At 40.8% G+C, this 18,720-nt stretch overlaps 1 protein-coding gene across 4 annotated transcripts in view; it reads right to left on the reverse strand.

Annotated features, from left to right (window-relative positions):
- Positions 1-18,279, reverse strand: part of TAF1B (TATA-box binding protein associated factor, RNA polymerase I subunit B) — a 55,496-nt gene extending 37,217 nt beyond the window's left edge. Inside the window, exons 1-7 of one of the 4 annotated variants that reach the window (XM_006073784.3) lie at positions 18,122-18,279; positions 16,328-16,426; positions 12,977-13,064; positions 10,797-10,894; positions 8,994-9,089; positions 6,720-6,873; positions 472-628 (exon numbers count right to left, since the gene is read on the reverse strand). In XM_006073784.3, coding sequence (XP_006073846.3) covers positions 472-628; positions 6,720-6,873; positions 8,994-9,089; positions 10,797-10,894; positions 12,977-13,064; positions 16,328-16,426; positions 18,122-18,139 — 710 coding nt within the window. In that variant the 5' untranslated portion in view covers positions 18,140-18,279. Of the gene's footprint in view, positions 1-471; positions 629-6,719; positions 6,874-8,993; positions 9,090-10,796; positions 10,895-12,976; positions 13,065-16,327; positions 16,427-16,773; positions 16,806-16,913; positions 16,946-18,006; positions 18,028-18,121 lie in introns of those variants that run through there. The other 3 variants (XM_044926260.1, XM_044926259.1, XM_044926258.1) reach the window with 3 other exon arrangements.
- Between the last annotated feature and the right edge of the window lie 441 nt (positions 18,280-18,720).

The raw sequence follows: 18,720 nt of genomic DNA on the forward strand, positions 1-18,720 counted from the left end.
CTGACTATCCACATAACAGGTTCTTCTAATAGCTTTGTTTTCCATTTTAGCTTATAAACACAGACAATCTATCTTTTAGCTCTTAACAACACCAAGGTATGCTTTTGTATAACTACTACTAATATTTGTCATGTGAAGGTCATCTATTCATCTTCTCTCTTAAAAATGAAAAATACTTAATAATACTGTGCAGGTACTTAAACGTCACTTTCCACCTTCAAAGCATTTTATTCACATTGGATGATAAATTCTCTAATACCCCAAGTAAGATAAATAGTATTATTTCCACTATATAAATAAGGAAACCCAGGAGATGAATTCTTAGCCCAGGGAGAATTACATTTCAGAGTCAGAATTCAGACTGCCTAATCTTTCCCTTCCTTAATTGAAGCCTCCTGGTAAAATCCAAAATATCCACAGGCTGTCACACAGATAATCAGCAAAAGCATCATTGTAAGAGGCCCAGCTTACCTCAAAAGATCTGAAAGAGTAATTGTCTCTCTCTGCCAAAGTAATGACAGATAGCAGAAGGCTAGCGTCCGTGGTACACTCATCTTCATGACCCCCTTCTCCTTCCGCAGCGAATATTCCACTCCATCAAGAGACCCAGAACAGACAGAGGTCGTTTCTTAAGGGACAAATGGAGATTTTTTTTTTTAAGTGTAAGCAACTATTTTGGACAAGAAAAGAAGAAAAACAGCAAAATCCAAAGAGGTATTTTAAGTATCTTAAAATTATTGATAGAATCTTTACACAGAGCAACTTGGCAATAAAGGGTAGTAATGATTTGGAAGAAAACTGGCCAAAATGTTAAGTGCTGGTTCTCTGTGGGAATGGGGTGTGTGGAGAGTCTAAGGAGCGATCTGTTTTTTCTGGATTTTTTGTAGTGAACGGGAGCAAGTTTTCAAATAAATAAAAGGACAAACAATTACTAAGCGAAGCAAAAATGTGTCATTCCTTTGTCCCCTTCTCCGACAGGCTCTCCAAATAGCTAAGGCAGCACCTCTCCCACTCCCATGCTCCGGGCGTCTTCCCCCATGGCATTATTTCATCCTCGGTGCATTCATTCCACAAATACTTGTCCATCTTACTCTGTGCCTCTCTTCCAGGTTTGGGGAAATGACTGTGTACAGTATCTCATCTCTTCTTAAACTCACAAACTAGTAGTGAGGGACAGTAAATGACCAAAAAAAAAAAACCTGACAGACAGTGGTTAAGTGCAACATGGAAAAACAGCAATGTAGGGGCATACAGAGTAATGGGAAGGGAAGAGACCTGTGCTTTTCCACATGGGTGGTCCCAGAAGCCCTGTGGGGAGGGTGACACCTGAGCAGAGACCTGGCTGAAATCAGAGAATAAGGCTGAAGGATCTGGGAAGGAACACCGAGTCTATCAGCAGAGTCAACTTGAAGGAATAGCGAGGAAGCCAGTGTGGCTAGAGCACCATGGGTGAGGGGGAGAGTGGCAGGAGATGACCACAGAGAATTGTTAGATGATAAGAAACCAAACTGTTAAAGGGCTTTGTTGGCCATGATCTGTCTTTCAGATTTTCAACTAAGTATAATAAGAGTTTTCTGGAAACTTTTAAACAGAAGAGCAACATAATCCCATTTCTGATTTTTAAAAGGTTACTCTGGCTGCTATGAAGAATAGAATTAGGGGACGGCACACAGGAGACCATGATGCCAGGTCTGCAGCAATGGGTCCTTGTGCTGGAGTGGAGATCCTGTACATGGTGAGGGGCAGCTGGACCCTGGACATATTCTGAAGGCACAGTCAGAAAGACTTGCTGATGGACTGGATGTGAAGTATGAGAAAACAAGGGGAGACGAGTAGAAGTCTAAGGTTTTGGGGCCTGAGCAACAAGAAGAATGGAGATGTCACTTACTAAGACAAGGAAGGCGGCAGAAGATCAGGCTTGACCAGAGAAATCAAGATATCAGACCTGCACATGTTAAGTGTAAGACTTTATTAAACATGCAAATGGAAATGCTGAGTAGGCAGCTGAATATAAAATTCTAGAGTTGAGAGGATAGGAATTTTAGAGCTGTTGGAATAGCTGGTGTTTAAAGCCAGGAGTGAGGGTAGATGGAAAAGCAGGACTAGGAATAACCCTGAGAGACTCCAAGTTTTCTTAAGCAAAAACTCTCCAATTTATCCCTCAAAATCCCCTTTTCTAAATCCTGAAGATCCTTTCTTCATAGCATTTATCAGGAACTGCCCTATTCTTTTTCACGTGTGCATTTATTGTCCAGCTCCTCCCAGGACACTCTATGGAGCTTGAAGACAGACAATATTGCTCACCATGGCATCCACAGAGCTCAGAACAGGCTCCAGGTGGAGAAGGAAGCCAATAAATATTTGGTGACCAATGGTCTAGCAGCTCTACTTCAAAGATTTCATCTTAGTGAAATGATTTTTAAAACATGCAAAGGTTCAGGGTCAAGGCATGTTATGGCAACACTGTTTATAATAAGAAAACAATTTAAAACAACATAAGTGACTAGAATAGAAATTTAATTAACTCCATGCAATGAAAACAGTGCATAACAATGTACACAATGCTTTGTGTAAACGCATTGGACTGTTCTCCAGGTACAGCTGTTGGACCAGGTATATTAGCATCACCTGAGAACACGGTAGAGATGCAAATTATTGAGCTCACCAGCCCTCCATCCCTACCATCCTCCGATGGATGCTAAAGGCTGACGACTATGGTTTTAAAAGAATATACAGGGACACAGATTTCTATAAAATATTATTTTTAAAACTTCTCTATATATTACATATATAAAAACATGTAGGAACTTCCAGTTAAGATGGCAGATTGAAAATAACACATTAGCTTCTGTTTTGTCCCACTTTAATTATAAATTAAAGAAATTTTAAAAATATATACATACAAGAACAAATAATGTGGAAAAAGAGATAACAGCAGTAAAATGTTAAAAGCTGAAAAGCAAATGGACAGGTGGGTATTGCCTCAGCAGTGCTGAGAAAGCCGGATTCACAGCCAGCAGTAGGGAAAACGGAAGCCAATGTAATTTTCCCTGGGGGCCTCTAAGGACGGCTCAGGAGTCGGTTAAACCAGGTAGCCCTGAAAAGTGCGTGAAGTAGGACCAACACCAGGAAGACTGCTTGGAAGCCTGACTAAGAAGTTATACACCCAGACTCCTAACCAAGCTCCATGCAGCCAAATGACTGCTCCTCCCCAATCTTGCCCGAAAATGGGAAGTTTCTCCTCCAGAGACCCTCTCCTCCCCTGAGGCCTTCTTTCCACCCAGTTCCCAGGACAGTCGGGGTTATACCCTCCCAAAAAAAAAAAAAACACCTCAGAGATGTTTCTGGAAAATCTGGTCAGCTGAGGGGTAAAAGAGTTAAAGATGACAATGCTGGAGGTTCATCAAGAAAATAAACCAGAGCAGAAGTGACAAGACTTACTGTGGGTAGAAAGCTTTCACTCAACTTTTCAATCGCCATTCTTAAACAGGACTAGCCTTCTTAGGCTTGCTAAGCACTTGAAGAAACCCTCTAGTATAAAAAGGCAAAGAAAGAAAGAAAGAAAGTGAAGTCGCTCAGTTGTGTCCAATTTATGGACTGTAGCCTACTAGGCTCCTCCATCCATGGGATTTTCCAGTAAAGAATACTGGAATGGGTTGACATTTCCTTCTCCAGGAGATCTTCCTGACCCAGGGATTGAACCCAGGTCTCCCACATTGTAGGAAGACGATTTACCGTCAAATCTTCAAATCAGTGGGAAGTAACATTAATGTCCTTAGCAAAATAAGAAAAGATGCTCCACAAATTGAGGGTGTGTACCAAGAAAGAAGATGAAGTGAGATAAAGAAATCAGAAATTTAACCACAGACAGGTGACAGACTTCTCGGGACGGTGGTAAAGAGATCCCCAAGACAGAGGTCTGGAGATACATCATTCTAGATCAAAGCAGCTCAGAAGTTCCAGGATCTATTACGGAAGATGAAATTGACAGAATAAGGAATTGAGAGATTGTCAGAATTGAGGGGAAGTGTGGAGATACATTAGTAACAGATTATAGATTCATGGATTATAGATTCATAGTTTCACTAAGTTGTATTTGACTCTTTTGTGACCCCATGACCTGTAGCCCACCAGGCTCCTCTGTCCATGGGGTTCTCCAGGCAACAATAGTGGAATGGATTGCCATTTCATTCCCGAGGGGATCTTCCCGACCCAGAGATCAAATCCATGTCTTCTGCACTGGCGGGCAGATTCTTACCACTGAGCCACCTGGGAAGCCCAGATTACAGATTAGTAATAAATAAATAGAAAGCTTGCCTGGAGAATCCATGGACGGAGGAGCCTGGTAGGATGCAGTCCATGGAGTCGCTAAGAGTCGGACATAACTGAGCGACTTCACTTTCACTTTTTACTTTCATGCATTGGGAAAGGAAATGGCAACCAACTCCAGTGTTCTTGCCTGGAGAATCCCAGTGATGGGGCAGCCTGGTGGGCTGCCGTCTATGGGGTCACACAGAGTCGGATACAACTGAAGTGACTTAGCAGCAGCAGCAGCAGCAAACAAATTATCAACTCTGGAAAAACCAAAGCATATACAGAAAAAGTAATCATAGTAAGCTATATGACTCAGCTCTGATGAATATTTATATACATTTACAATTTAAGCACCAAAAAATTGACCAAGCAAAAAATTATATTGGAAAGCTAGAGAAGGAGAAATTCATAATTGTGTACTGGTAATTATGTAGCAGGGGGTGGGGAGGGACAGTGAGGGATGAGTGAAAGAGCTAAGGCTTCGTCATCCACAGTGGGAATTTAATCACTCATGTGCAAAACGAGAAATCAAGATGTAGTAACAGAAGCATGTGATACAGCGATACAGCATTTAAAAAAAAGTTGAAAATGAATGCCTCTGGGAAACGGGACATTTGAGGGAGATAGTGGACTGCAATTTATTTTTATTTGTGTAACAAGTCCTATAAATCTATTTGAATCAACATGCATGTAGAATTTTGATCAAAAAAATTCAAAGAATCAAGAAATAGTTCACATTTTTGGAAAACAAAACTCGTGCTTTCTCTCTCTATATATATATGAATAAAAAACCTTCTAGAATGTAGAAGAATACAGTAATAGTGGTTATTTTGGGGTGGTACAATAACTCGTGAGTTTATTTTCTTTATGAACATCTGTTTTTTGTGTGTTTTTTTTTTGCCAGGCCACACAGCTTACAGGATCTTAATTCCCTAAAGAGGGATTAAACCTGGGCCCCAGCAGTGGAAGGGCCAAGTTCTAACCACTGGACTGCCAGGGAATTCCCATGAATATCTGAATTTTATAGTTTTGTATTAATAATGAGTTGTTTTAATAGTTACATTTAATAGAAAAATGAAAATAAAGCTCTAAGGATCATCATTTACTAAGAAACAAACATGCAAACAAAAATCCCTAACATAGGTTAAACAATCACGATGTCTTACTAAAAAGGCTTGGATGGTTTCAGAGTCCTAGTTCTCTGAGATTTTTTGAGTCAGGTGGCCTGAGGCATGGAAAAGGAAACCCCACATGCCATGCTGCCCAATTATCCTATGACCTAACTTCTTTGGACACAAAATGTAACTTATTTGATAACTGTGTCATTGTGCAGTCCATCAAGAAATGCAGATATGCTGAAGGAAAAAAAAGGAAATGACAAAAAATAAAAAGAAACGTGGATATGCTGATAAAAGGAATTTTTAATCTCTGGAGGGTGAGGGGCTTGCAAAGAAGCAGTCCATACTAGAAATGTTTTGTTGAAAATTTTACATAACCACACGTAATGCAGACTTCAACAATTCCTAACACCATGAAGTCTGCAGGCTATCTCCCAGACAACCCTAGTAGCACACATCAAGACCTTCACAATCTATAATAAAATCTTTGTTTTCCACCACATTTCTTTGTTTTTGTTTCTAAAAGTAATGTAGAAACAACTAAAATCATGAATAAATGCTCTGAGGAGAAGGTCTGTATCTGTAACCTTAAAGACACTCCTTATGTATTTTAAATTATGGAATTAAACCAGAAAGTAAGACATACATGCACATGCACGCACACACACACACACAATATGGTGATCTGATTCAGCCTGCGTTAGTCTACGCAGAGAAACTGGGCAGCTTATCTTTGACTCCTGTCTATCTTACCACATGGCTAAGTTCTATTAGTTCTCTGCTACAACTTTTCTCTGAGCCCACAGCTATCTTACTTGAGCTAGCCTCCTTTTTGGATCTACTTGTTGCTTGAAAAGTGAAAGTGTTAGTCATTCAGTCATGTCTGACTCTTTCCACCTCATGGACTGTAGCCCGCCAGGCTCCTGCGCCCATGGGATTCTCAAGAACAGCTCCTGGAGTGGGGAGAAATTCCCTTCTCCAAGGGATCTTTCCGACCCAGCAGAGATCGAACCCTGGTCTTCTGCAGGTAGATTCTTTCCCATCTAAGCCACCTGGGAAGCCTTACTGTTTAGCTCCCTTTAAAAATCACACCTAAAAGCTCATGCGGAAACAATGTACCTTTTTAAAAACTGCCCTAACATTTCACTCAGTTCACCTTTCTCCTTGCCATATGATTCAACAAATCATTCTTCCTTGCTAGGCCAAGTTCCCCTCCTTGGAATATGAAAGGACAGGACTTCATTATTTCTAAGATGCATGGCCAGAGCGTTAGTTTGTCATCTTTACCTGAGTGTGATGCTTTGATGATGGGGAAAGGCTTTGGGGTGCGGACATCAGGCTGAGACTCTGCTCCACTCTCAGCAAAAGACAGACAGCTCACGTCACTCAGCAGCTCAGGCTCACTCTCCCAATCTGATTGGCTCAAATTATCTTCTAATACCTGTTTTGTAAAAGAATATAAATTATGATTATATTGGAATTACAACATAATTCATTTCCACAAACTGTAAACAATGCTTGAGCATCACAAACACCAGAGAAGGAACCACTCTAGAGACCTGCAGCCATCTGCCTGGTCCCTGAGACCAAGAGAGCCAGACTTCTGCACGTGCTCCTCAGCAGCTCCCAGCCATGTTTCTCAGATAAGGACGCCAAACAAGCATGAGCACAGAAACAGGCAGACACAACAGGCCTAGTTCTCTCTGTAAACACCTCTCCTATAGCTCTAGCATCAACACCAATAAAAACGTCAAGTGTCAATAATGACTCCAGACACACTAAGGCTTGACAATCATACATTATCTCTTACCATGATTTAATTTTTCACAAGTGTATCACTGAAATAGCAGTCAGAGTGTCCCTTAGAAAGGTTAGCTGGCCAGCTACCTAAAGGCCTCATTAACTGACATGACCTTGGGGAGCTGATCACAGTCAAAAAGCCATGCTCTCAGTCCTGTAGGCCAGAAACTTGATCTCACTGTGAGGAGATAAAGCTCGTATTAAAGGAACTCACAGAGAATGAGACAGAAAAAAGAACCCAGGGACAGGATAATGCTTGTTTCTTCTGTCAAGCACATCCCCTCTGGTAGGTGAGCCCACGAGGTGCCAGGCAACCATAAAGTTGGCTGATACATGGAGATCACTGAGAAAACTGAAGCAATCCTAAGGAAACTCCCACACCACACACTTGGCCCTCTGTCAGCCTCTGCGCCCTTCCCTGCTCCCATCTACAGCAACGTCTCCCTCTGTGTACTTGATTCCACCTCTCACTGTTGTTCAGTTGCTAAGTTGTGTCCAACTCTTTGCAACCCCATGGACTGCAGCATGCCAAGCTTCCTGGTCCTTCCTGGAGTTTGCTCAGACTCATGTCCATTGAGTCACTGATGCCATCCAACCACCTCATCTCCTTTTGCCCTCAATCTTTCCCAGCATCAGGATCCTTCCAATGAATATTCAGAGCTCAGTCTTGGTCCTCTTCTCTGTCTTTACTCCTCAGGGATGTTATCTGGTCTTGTAGTTTTAAATACCATCTACTACGTATACTGTTTTCAATTCTAATGTGCACTCCCCCATCTCCATATTTTAACATCCCTGAAATCAGGAATATCTTATAGTCAGCGTCATGGCACAATTTAATTTGCAGCATTTTCTTTTTTCTTGGGGGTACTTAAAAATAATGGTGCATCTTACAAACAGTGGTATTTTAGATTTGATTATAGTGTGAGCTGACAACTTCCAAATCTGTATCTCCAGTCCAGATCTCTCCCCCGGAACTGAAGCGTATCTGAGGACTCCACATTTCCTCCTGGATGTCCAATAGCTGTCTCAAACTTACTGCTTAAAACTCAACTATAGTTATTCCTGCTCCATCTGCTATTTCTAAACTTTTTATTCCTGCAATTTCTAAACGTCTCATTTCTTTCACTAAACTCTGCGTGTGGAACCTATGAGACCCTAACCAAACAAGGAAACATTGGGCCAAGTTTCCAAGCTCTTAACAAATGTGTGTCAAACAGAGTCAGAATCCCTTGACAGTCCTAGAGAGTAAGAACCACACAAAACACATCAAAGCTTATCAAACCTGCATTTCCCAGCAGTGGAATCCTTCCCTATTCCAAACAAAATGATCCATGGCACATTTAATAAGCAGTGAAAAGCAAACTGCTAAAAATATAACTGCTTTGATGGACGGGGGTGGGGTGGTGAAGGATCCAGATGACAACTGAGCTGAATCTTGAAATGCCAGGTAAAGCAAGCAGGTGTTCCAAGCAAAAAGAATAACATTTGCAAAACAGTTTTTAATAGTACAGTGGTAGAAACTCCTTTAAACTTCTATTGAGAAATGTAACCACAAATTTCTTTATGTTTCAACTGGTCAAATAAGAAGTCAAAATTAATTTCAGTGCCTACATCACTGACCCTGTCCTTCTGGACTATAAATGAAACCTCTTCACTGAAACTCCTCTGAAAACCATAATTCAGGTAAGGCTGAACCTCATCTTCATTTCTATCTCTCACCAGATATGTCTTTTGGTCCCACTTGTCAGACATGTGACTCACCGTAGTTTTCCTTCTGCTGGTATAAACTGGGTTTTTACAATATGCCTGCTTGCTCTTCTGAAGGTAGCGCTTCCAAAAATTATGCAAAACTTCATTCTAATGTGGAAGAGAAACAAGAATGCTTCAGGTTCTGATGAAAATATACTGGCCCATCCAGACCACAGAACCTCTATTCTCTTGTACTTTACATACTGCTTCCATCTAAATGTATTCTTACCTTTCTTACTTAAATTTCCTTGAAAGAATTATCATTTTAGTATCAGGTATATGAGAAGCACTGAATATAGTCTTCCTAATCTTAGATTTTAGGAAAGGAAGGAACTAGTTCCTTAAAATCACCTAGTTGAATCCCTTCTTTTTACAAGTTAAGTAAATTAAGATCCAGAGAAAGAAAGTCACTTACGTGTGACTACACTTCTAGTTAGGAGCAAAGCTGCTATTACATTCAGTGACCTACTGACACCCCTTCCTCCTCCTACCCTCTGTCCAAGTGAAAGGAAAACAAAACAAAGCAGCTTTTCCATTTACTCATCACCTACTAGGCACAAGGCATCCATAAGCTTTAACACAATCCTGCAAAACAGTTATTAGCTCATATTTTGCCACTGAAGACACTGAGTAACATGGCCAAAATGACCCATGAATAGGATCTAGAGTCAGTTCTGACTCTGGAGCCTGGGTTATCATGACACCATTCCTGCACCATTTAGCTGGTCAGGTCTAAACACTCATACTTATTGGTTAATTTCAGAGAAACTGTTTTTAGGATTAATCTCGATGAAGTAGGTATCAATAGAAAGCTATACAGGTGTAAACCCTACTGAAGCTATTTGGTGGAACTACCTGAAACCATTTATTAAAAAACACTCATACATCGGATACCTATGCCAGGAGAAACCAGATTCACAAACCTGCAGGCTACCAAGAATCTTACCTAAGCAATGGCTGTCAAGGTTAAGGCTCACGCTTCGGCTATGCACTGGCCTATGGGTCATTCTGCCTGCCTGCTGCAGACATTCATTGCTTTGAATAGCAAAGGCTGCTTTACCAATCTTTTCTTGGTGACTTCAGTAGTTGATCTTTCTTCCTTCGCTTTTTGCTCTTGTTTTCATTTATGAGCATAGTGCTAGATAATGTCCTTTCACTCATTCCACATACACATGGAAACTTCTCTCCAACTAAGCTGACTCCAGCGGCATCAGTGTCGCCTGGAAACGTGTCAGGAATGCAGATTCTTGGGCCCTACTCCAGACCTGCTTATCAGAAACTCTGGAATGGGGTTAAGCAATCTGTGTTTTAACAAGTCTTCCAAGTTGATTCTGATACACACTCAAGTTTGAAAACCATTGATTTAATGTATCACTGCACAAAGTGCATTTTCTGGAAGTCCTGATGGATGCTACTCCCCCCATCCCACCCCCTCACACACACCAGAGGATGTTACTCTCAAATTGTGAATACTGCACATTGCATCCCCTAGGAAATGAAACAGCACATTAACACATAAAAGGCACCAAAAAGTGGACAAAGTTATTTGTTTTATTTTAACCTAATGTTTCCTAATTATCTGAAGACTAAAACCTTTCTTACTTTCTTTTGGATGTACTGCTTATTTACACCCTAGAGAACACATTTTGGGGATTGCTGGTCTTGCAAAAAGATTAAAGAAAAATTATCAGAAAAATGATTGTTTCTAATAGGCCAAGTGCTATTACTGATAACCCTACTATTAATTCCACTATAAGCCTACTGTTCTTCAAACAACAAAATGAAAGGTTAACATCTGAACTCAAATGGACTTACCTTTAACTCTGGGCCTACTCCAAGGCTCTGTAAGGCTTCTGCTTGTTGATAAAGTATGTGCTGAAAACCTTCACACACATACCAATCCCAGCCTTTCTCTAAATGACAAATGACAGACTTCAGACATCTGAGTTTCTTACTTACTAAATGTAATGCTACTGCACAGTTACAATTGTGTTTCACACACTTCAGCTGGAATTTTTTCATATCCCTGAGTAGAGTTCCATTCTTATACTCTCACTTCCAATCTGGCACATCTATACACAAATGCCAAAGTAAATTTAATTTTTCTGAAATATCAATATAAGGGCAGAAAAATGGTTAGTCACCACATTAAAAAAAGAAAACAAGTTTTATAAATGTACCGAACAATGCCCAGCAGAAGCCTAAATGAAAGGATACTCAACACTCAGCCACTGTTTCTCCTCCGACTCCTCTGTTTCACCTCACATAGAAAGGGAACAATGAGTATTTAGAGAATGAATGAACTAAAGCGAAGAGGGGAAGCTCCAAGATCGCAGGAAAGGGCGTACAACAAGAACACATAAAGCAAATGAACTGCTCAACAGCTTTCTCCTTTCATCAAGATGGTTCTAGGTACGAGTGTGAAACTGAAAGCAAGGAAACTAAGATTTATTGAACTCAGTCCAGTCACCATGTATTTTAAGTATTAATAGGTTATTTTCTTGCAACCTCAAAACAGTCTTAAGAGATTCTGAAGGAATGGACAAAGCTACATGCTTAAATAAAACTACCAGTTAAAAGAAAATGCTCAAATCTGTTAAGACTCTTACGTTTTACCCCTCCCAGGTCGACAAATACTGCAACTCTTTGAAAAAATATGCTTCTGAAGTCTGCTGCTATGACTCCAAGATGCCCTCCCCCCTGCAGAAAGTCACAGGGCTCCTGTGCCCCTCCCTAACCTCAGTGTCACAAGGCCTCCCCACCTCTGCTGACTAACTCACTTTCTGGAAAGGGTCTCAGTTTGCATAGGAGTAAAATAAGAAGCCTGCAAAGGTGAGGGAGTTTAAACTCCCTAAGCAATAGCCAGCCACGTGTGCTCTCTCCTTCCTGCACCCTGTTCTGACAAACTAATACATTTGTATCTTAAATTCAGAGTCTGGGTTCCTACTCTCTATAATAAATGGTATTACCCTCTTACTTTACACATGAAGAAAGTAAGGACAAAGAGGTTGAATATAAGACTCTCAACATTTAATTTGAAACACCTGATGTTCTTTCAGCAATTTAAGCTTAAACTATACAATTTTTACTACCTAGATGCCAAGTCCAAATTAATCAGGTTTTATTCTAATTAAATTTAACTAAGATTAATCAGGTTTTAGCCTAATAAAAACAGTCACTACTAAAGTTTAAACAGGAACGTGAGCTGGCATCTAGGCATTCTCTGTTATTCATCTAAGAACAGCAATGTATTTCATGCAGTTATTTCACCAACATTTATATATATTATATATTTCACGTGTGTATCCTTAAAGCTACCTCAGGTAGAAGAGTCCGCCATTATCCTTAGCCTAATTTCAAACCTGAGCATCTGGCTCTAGGCAATCAGTCACAGAAATAAAAAACATCAACTGAACTTCACCTCAGATTCTTCTCAATAATGGTTAATTATATGTACTCCCTGGATTAATGAAACAGATTGCCTTTCAAAGTACACCCATGCTGAGGTTATTTTAAAGGAAATTAATTTTCCCTATTATAAAAGGGTGTGTTCAAAATCACTGTGAGAAACGGATTTCTGAAAGCTGAGTATCATATTTAACTTGCCTAACCTGACAACTCCATAGCTGAAACATGTCAGAAAAGAAGCAATTTTTTTTAAAAGCACAGAAAATCATGAGAGATTACAGATACAGAATAGAGAAACATATGCCAACAGATACAAAGAAATACGCTCCCTTGACTAATATTATTTTTTGCATAGTAGTTGCACCACTGAAAAATCAAATCATCTATAATAAACAGAATAAAAAATGGGTATGCTTTAAGAAGTTGCTTCCAATTCTACCAAAAATAATTATTGACTTTAATTCTATTTTGGCTTAAAATTGAGGCAACTTCATTAGAATCTATTTAAAATTCCAATTGCACACACCCAAATTATGAAAATGAAAACACGATTGAAAAATACAAGCACATATGAAGAAAGAACTTACCAAGTTTTCGTTTTCTTTTAAGTCCCCGGTTGATGGCTTGTATTTTAGTATTAGGAATAGCCCCAGTGTCTATAACTTCCCTAGATCTCTGCAGGAAACAGAAGCAGACTGTTAAAACAGACCATACACAGGTAATTTCACTTCTCCTTGACTGTGTTTCCAAGCATGCTCTGGGGTGTGTAATGAACCAGACTGTGGATGCCGGGACCAATGACCATAGCATTTTGGGAAAATTAGATAAAGTGGAACACTCTGGTTAGCCTTTATGTTATTTTCTGATTCAGAACTTCTTAGTACCTAAAACTGTGTGGAGAACAGTTTTAAACATACTAAATAAATTACTGTCAAATGAATAACCTTTTATTTTCAATCAGTTTTTAATTGTTTGACACCAATCCTAAAGTCAAATTTATTCACCCTTTTCTCCACCCCAAACCACTTTGAAACTAAAATAATTTCTGTATTTATTGTAGTCAGCAATGCCTAAGCTACACACAGATTACTTTCATCCTACTTTTCTATGTGTTGGAATCATACTCTAAAACAGCTTTATAAAATTATAAAAGTACTACTTTCATTCTTAATCAGACCTATAGGATTTTAGAATGACATATTGCTGAGTACAGTTCACCCCAAAGTCTTCAATTCTAAGTGCTCTCAAGGGCTGGGACCTAAGATTCCGGTTCTCTCACAACCAAAATATATTAATAAAAGCATCAGCCCTACGTGATGGGGGAAAGGTGAAGATTTTTAACCAGCAGCGAACACTACCTATGTATTTGTCTAAATCTAGAGATTTGGAATGAAATTTATCTTCAACTTTCATTAAGAATAAAAGAAATGCCTCTAACAACAGGATTTTTGGAATACATTCTCTCTCTCTGTATTCTACAGAAACCACATTCAAAGCCGTTCTGGTGGATGGGGTTGGCCACACTGAGAACGTAAGACATTTCACAACACACACCAGAGCAATTACTCAACAAAAAAAGGTAAAACCTATAAAGAGTGGGGGTGGGGTGTGGGGGCGTGGGGAGGATGGCGGGGGAAGGCTTAAAATAAGAATTAGACAAAACGTAAAATAACTAAAAGCTAAAAAAAGTTAAATACCCAGACTGAAGCTGTAACTAATTACAGAATGGTTATACTGTGGACTATTTATACAGTTAATTAATACATTCACACAAGATTGGGTGTACTCACCCATATCCCCTTGCCCCTCTCATATACAGACAGTCTCTCATATAAAAGACTAAATGGAAGCTACTGAAATGTATGTTGAGCTCACTGGTGATTGCAGCTTTCATCTTCATCATTTCTACATTTTCTACAGTAAATCTGCTCTTATGATCATATAAATCTGTTAAACTCACACGATCTTAGCTTATACCTTTATTAAATACCCATAAAATACTTGCAAGAATGTCTATACATAGACCGGATTTAAGATCTGAAAATATTTTTCCTGTATAAAATCAATCACGATAACATTCTAATTCCTTTATGAATTCAGAAGGCCTTCCTTCAGATGATGGGTATCTAGAAAATGAAAATTACATACAAGAGTAAGTTGAGGGGCAATGAAAGGAGCAGAAAAACACAGAAAGCTGTACCACAACCTCCACTCTCCGTAGGTCTAACCACAGCTCACCAGCCATTTCCCACCAGGTGGATTTAAACATTGGCACACCAAGCCCACACCAGTCACGTCCTTTTCTGTCTGAAGAACGTGACATAAAGCCAAGAGAACCACTGAGGTTGTCCAACACACAGCTCTGTCTATCACACGGGAGGCACTGAGATAGGTTCTGGGCCTATAGGAAGATGGGGCCCACCATCCAGAATGCTCCACTCTAGACAGATTATTCCATACAAAGCTGGTACCTTTCAAGTGTGGAAATACTGGTATTAGGATCTTTCAAGTTAAAAACTGACTGCAGCAGATTTTATCAGACAGAAATAAATAGAAATACTATCAAAGACAAATAAAAGAAAGCAATTAGTTAATGCATTAATAGTTTAATTTCTCCAAAAAAAGTATATGCTGTCTTCGTCTGCTAATGACAGTCCATTATACACATCTTGCTTCACCGTGTTTACATTTGCACTGCTGGTACAAAACCAAAACCTGTGATAAATGCCTCAACAAACATCGACGCAAAGGACCGAACTGCACATGTTCAAAGGGTATGATCTGATGTGTGTGTATGTGTATCCATGAAACCATCACCACAAACGAAGTGATGAACATATTATCACCCCAACAATTTCATCGAGTGAGTTCATATTTTATGAATACTGTGGGTGACCAAATGGGAAGCAGAATGAAGAACAATAACTGTCTCAATGATAGTTGCAAGCTACATTAACCACTTTTCTCAAAAATCCCAGAGGACTACAGGGCAAAGGTAATAAATATATCTGCTCTTCCTGGCTCTGTAGACTTTGAGCAAATCCTCTTCCGGAGAGAAAAGTCCTGGTGTGTTTAGCCCACCCAACAGCAGGCTGTCCACACTCTGGATTATTTTGGTTATGTTGTTCTGTCCTGAGGGTTGTGGTGACGAGAAGAGGACCTAGCACTCCCTGTGTGAATGCAGTCTCATTTACCAAGGACCCACAGGACATTCATTCCTGTCAGAGGCTGACATCCTGTCCTGTGGGTAAATGAGACTGCATTCTCATTTACCAATGAGGCAGGTGTGGTGGAATAAAATGAACACTGGCTTGAGTCAGAAGCCTCAGGTTCAAATTCTGCCTTAACACTTTCTAGCCATGAGACTTTGGCAAACTCACTCACCTGATGAGGCCCACTTGCCCCACCTGTAGACAGGCATAATAGTGTATCTCACACATTGTTAAGAGGAGAAAATGAATGAATGGATAAGAAAACACTCATGATGTGTAAGGCATTGTGCAAAGACATAATGATAACAATGTATATTTCCAGTACTCAGGATAGTCCTCTAACATTGTATATTCCAAACATCCATGCTACCATGGCACATTAAAAACTCTTAAATAAGTACTAACTAATGAAAAGAAATTTATCATCTTCCAAGTGCAAGTTTAATTACTTCCCCTTATAAATATACCATACAGTCTAAATCAGGAAAACACTTATATTTATGGCCCAAGATAGTTTCAGAAGCTCATACTAAATCTAATTCACAAAGTCTTTAACCCTTGTGTCAGCATTTGAAGATGACTTATATTCTTGGTATTTGGGCACTGCTTAGTAATAAAAATAGATCAATTTGGCGGTGCGGGGTGAGGGGGTACTATGCCATATATTAGGCTGAAATTGCAATTTTTAAAGCACAAGCAAATTCATAAATGAGACCTGTTACTTACTTCTGTAACATTGTGGCAAGAAGTGCAATAATATTTGCCTTCATCAGTAAGACCCCAAGAAACAGCGGCACACTGAGAACAGCGCTCTCTGAACTCTCTCTGTGGGAGAAAAGGAACATCACATTTAACACACTGCACCTAAACTCTGCCGTTCTACCTACAGGCTTCCCTGCAATTTTACTCTATCGGTAAAGAATCACTGAAAATAGAAAACATACCAAAGAGACTATTATCTACAAACAAGGAGAATAGCAGTTCCATCTGAGCAGTTTGAAATGGAATTAAACTATTAAATGTTTCTAAAACACGCAGTGTGTGGGAAGGGGAAGAAAAAAGGTGGTAGGGGTAAAGTTGGGGGTGGGGGAAGATGAGTAAATAAAACTTGAAAATGCTGTGAGGAAAAAAGATGATGAGATTTAAGTACAGAGAAGGCTTAAACAGCATACCGTTTGGAACTTCCTCCAGGACACTAAGAACACATAACCCACCACAAAGGAACCAGAGTTTTATTAGGGTTATTTCAAGTTTCCATTTGTTCATTCAGCAATCCAAGGAGTACCTACTATGTATGCTCTAGACACTTAACTAGGTGCTGGAGATGTGACGTTGAGCAAAACAGACAAGATCCCTACTCATAACTCTACACGCTCACGGTGAGTTCTAGTTGTTCATTTCATTAACCCAGCATCTACACACCGTTAACCATCATTCAAGAGGCATTTATCAGCACCTACAATGAGAAAAGCCTTCTATCACCATGATGCTTCTGTACATACATAGACTGGCACTGAATAATCAATTCTCAGCTCTTTGGTGTGTGAAATCTTATTATTATTGATCTAATTACCCAATATTCCTCTAACACCATCAGTTCAGTTCAGTTCAGTTCAATTCAGTTGCTCGGTCGCGTCTGACTTTGCAACCCCATGGACTGCAGCAGCCAGGCCTCCCTGTCCATCACCAACTCTTGTAGTTTACTCAAACTCATGTCCCTTGAGTCCGTGATGCCATCCAACCATCTCATCCTCTGTCCTCCACTTCTCCTCCCGTCTTGGATCTTTCCCAGCATCAGGGTCTTTACCAATGAGTCAGTTCTTTGCATCAGGTGGCCAAAGTATTGGAGTTTCAGCTTCAGCATCAGTCCTTTGAATGAATATTCAGGACTGATTTCGTTTAGGATAGACTGGTTGGATCTCCGTGCAGTCCAAGGGACTCTCATCAAAGACTGGCAAAACGCACGGCCAATTGATTTCAAAAGCAGGTCAAGTTTTCAGGGACCCTATACTAGTAACTAGTGAAATCTTGGCCGTGCCCTCACACCCGAATTTGGCCCTCCCTACGCAAGGCCGAGACGAGGATTCCCAAAGACTAGGTGCTGGAAGATGTGACCTTACTTGGGGTTACAGGGGTTACTTGGGGGGCATTCGGGTTCCAGCCCCCGGCCTCCCTCGCCCTACCTCCAGCATCAAAGGGAACTTGAGGGTTGTCCAGTCTAGAGGAGGTGAGCCACGAGGGCGGCCACCTCACAAAACCCACAAGTTCATCCTACCCCTAAAACACACCCCCCTCGATCAACACTTCGCCCCGTCTCCACTCACAACCTCAGCCAGCCAGCAGCTCCAGCCTGTCTCCCCCACCACGCCGGTACCCGCGGCCCGCCAGCTCCATCCCTTTCTGACCCGCCCCACTTCGAGACCAGAGCGCCTCCAAGCCAGCTGGCGTCCCGGCGCCTTCTCCTCAGCCTCACGGCCCTCCCGCCCCGTCGCCTGGTCGCGCAGCAGCCGGACTTCTTACCGCCTCCTCCAGGTCCATAACGGCGCCTCAGCCGCTTCAGCCCCGGGACCCGTTACCCGGGCAGCGAGCGCAGCTTCCGGGAGCGGCGGGAAGAGCCCTCCGGGCGGAAACCCAAACTCTTGACTCTGGATTTCCGTCTCCTACAGCCGCAGGGAAGCCTCTGCGAGCGGTGGAAGGAAGCTCCGCTAATCCGGCATCCCTCCCAGAAAGCATCCCGTTCCTACTCTAGGAACCGAAGGTAATCAGTTAAAAAAATAAAAGGTGGGCGGCGCCTACTGCTGAGCGGATTCAATCTCTTCCGACAGCCGGTGGGAAATGCAAAAAATGAAAAGAAATGCAAAAAGGCGAAACAGTTGTCTGAGGAGGCCTTCCTTACAAATAGCTGAGAAAAGAAGAGAAATTAAAGGCAAAGGAGAAAAGGAAAGCTGTACCCATCTGAATGCAGAGTTCCAAAGAACAGCGAGGAGACGTAAGAAAGCCTTCCTCAGTGGTCAGTGCAAATACAGGAAAACAATAGAATGGGAAAGAGCGATCTCTTCAAGAAAATTAGAGATACCAAGGGAAAATTTCATGCAAAGATGGACACAATAAAGGACAGA

This window comes from Bubalus bubalis, chromosome 12, assembly GCF_019923935.1.
Source record: "Bubalus bubalis isolate 160015118507 breed Murrah chromosome 12, NDDB_SH_1, whole genome shotgun sequence".
Classification (NCBI taxonomy): Eukaryota; Metazoa; Chordata; class Mammalia; order Artiodactyla; family Bovidae; genus Bubalus; species Bubalus bubalis.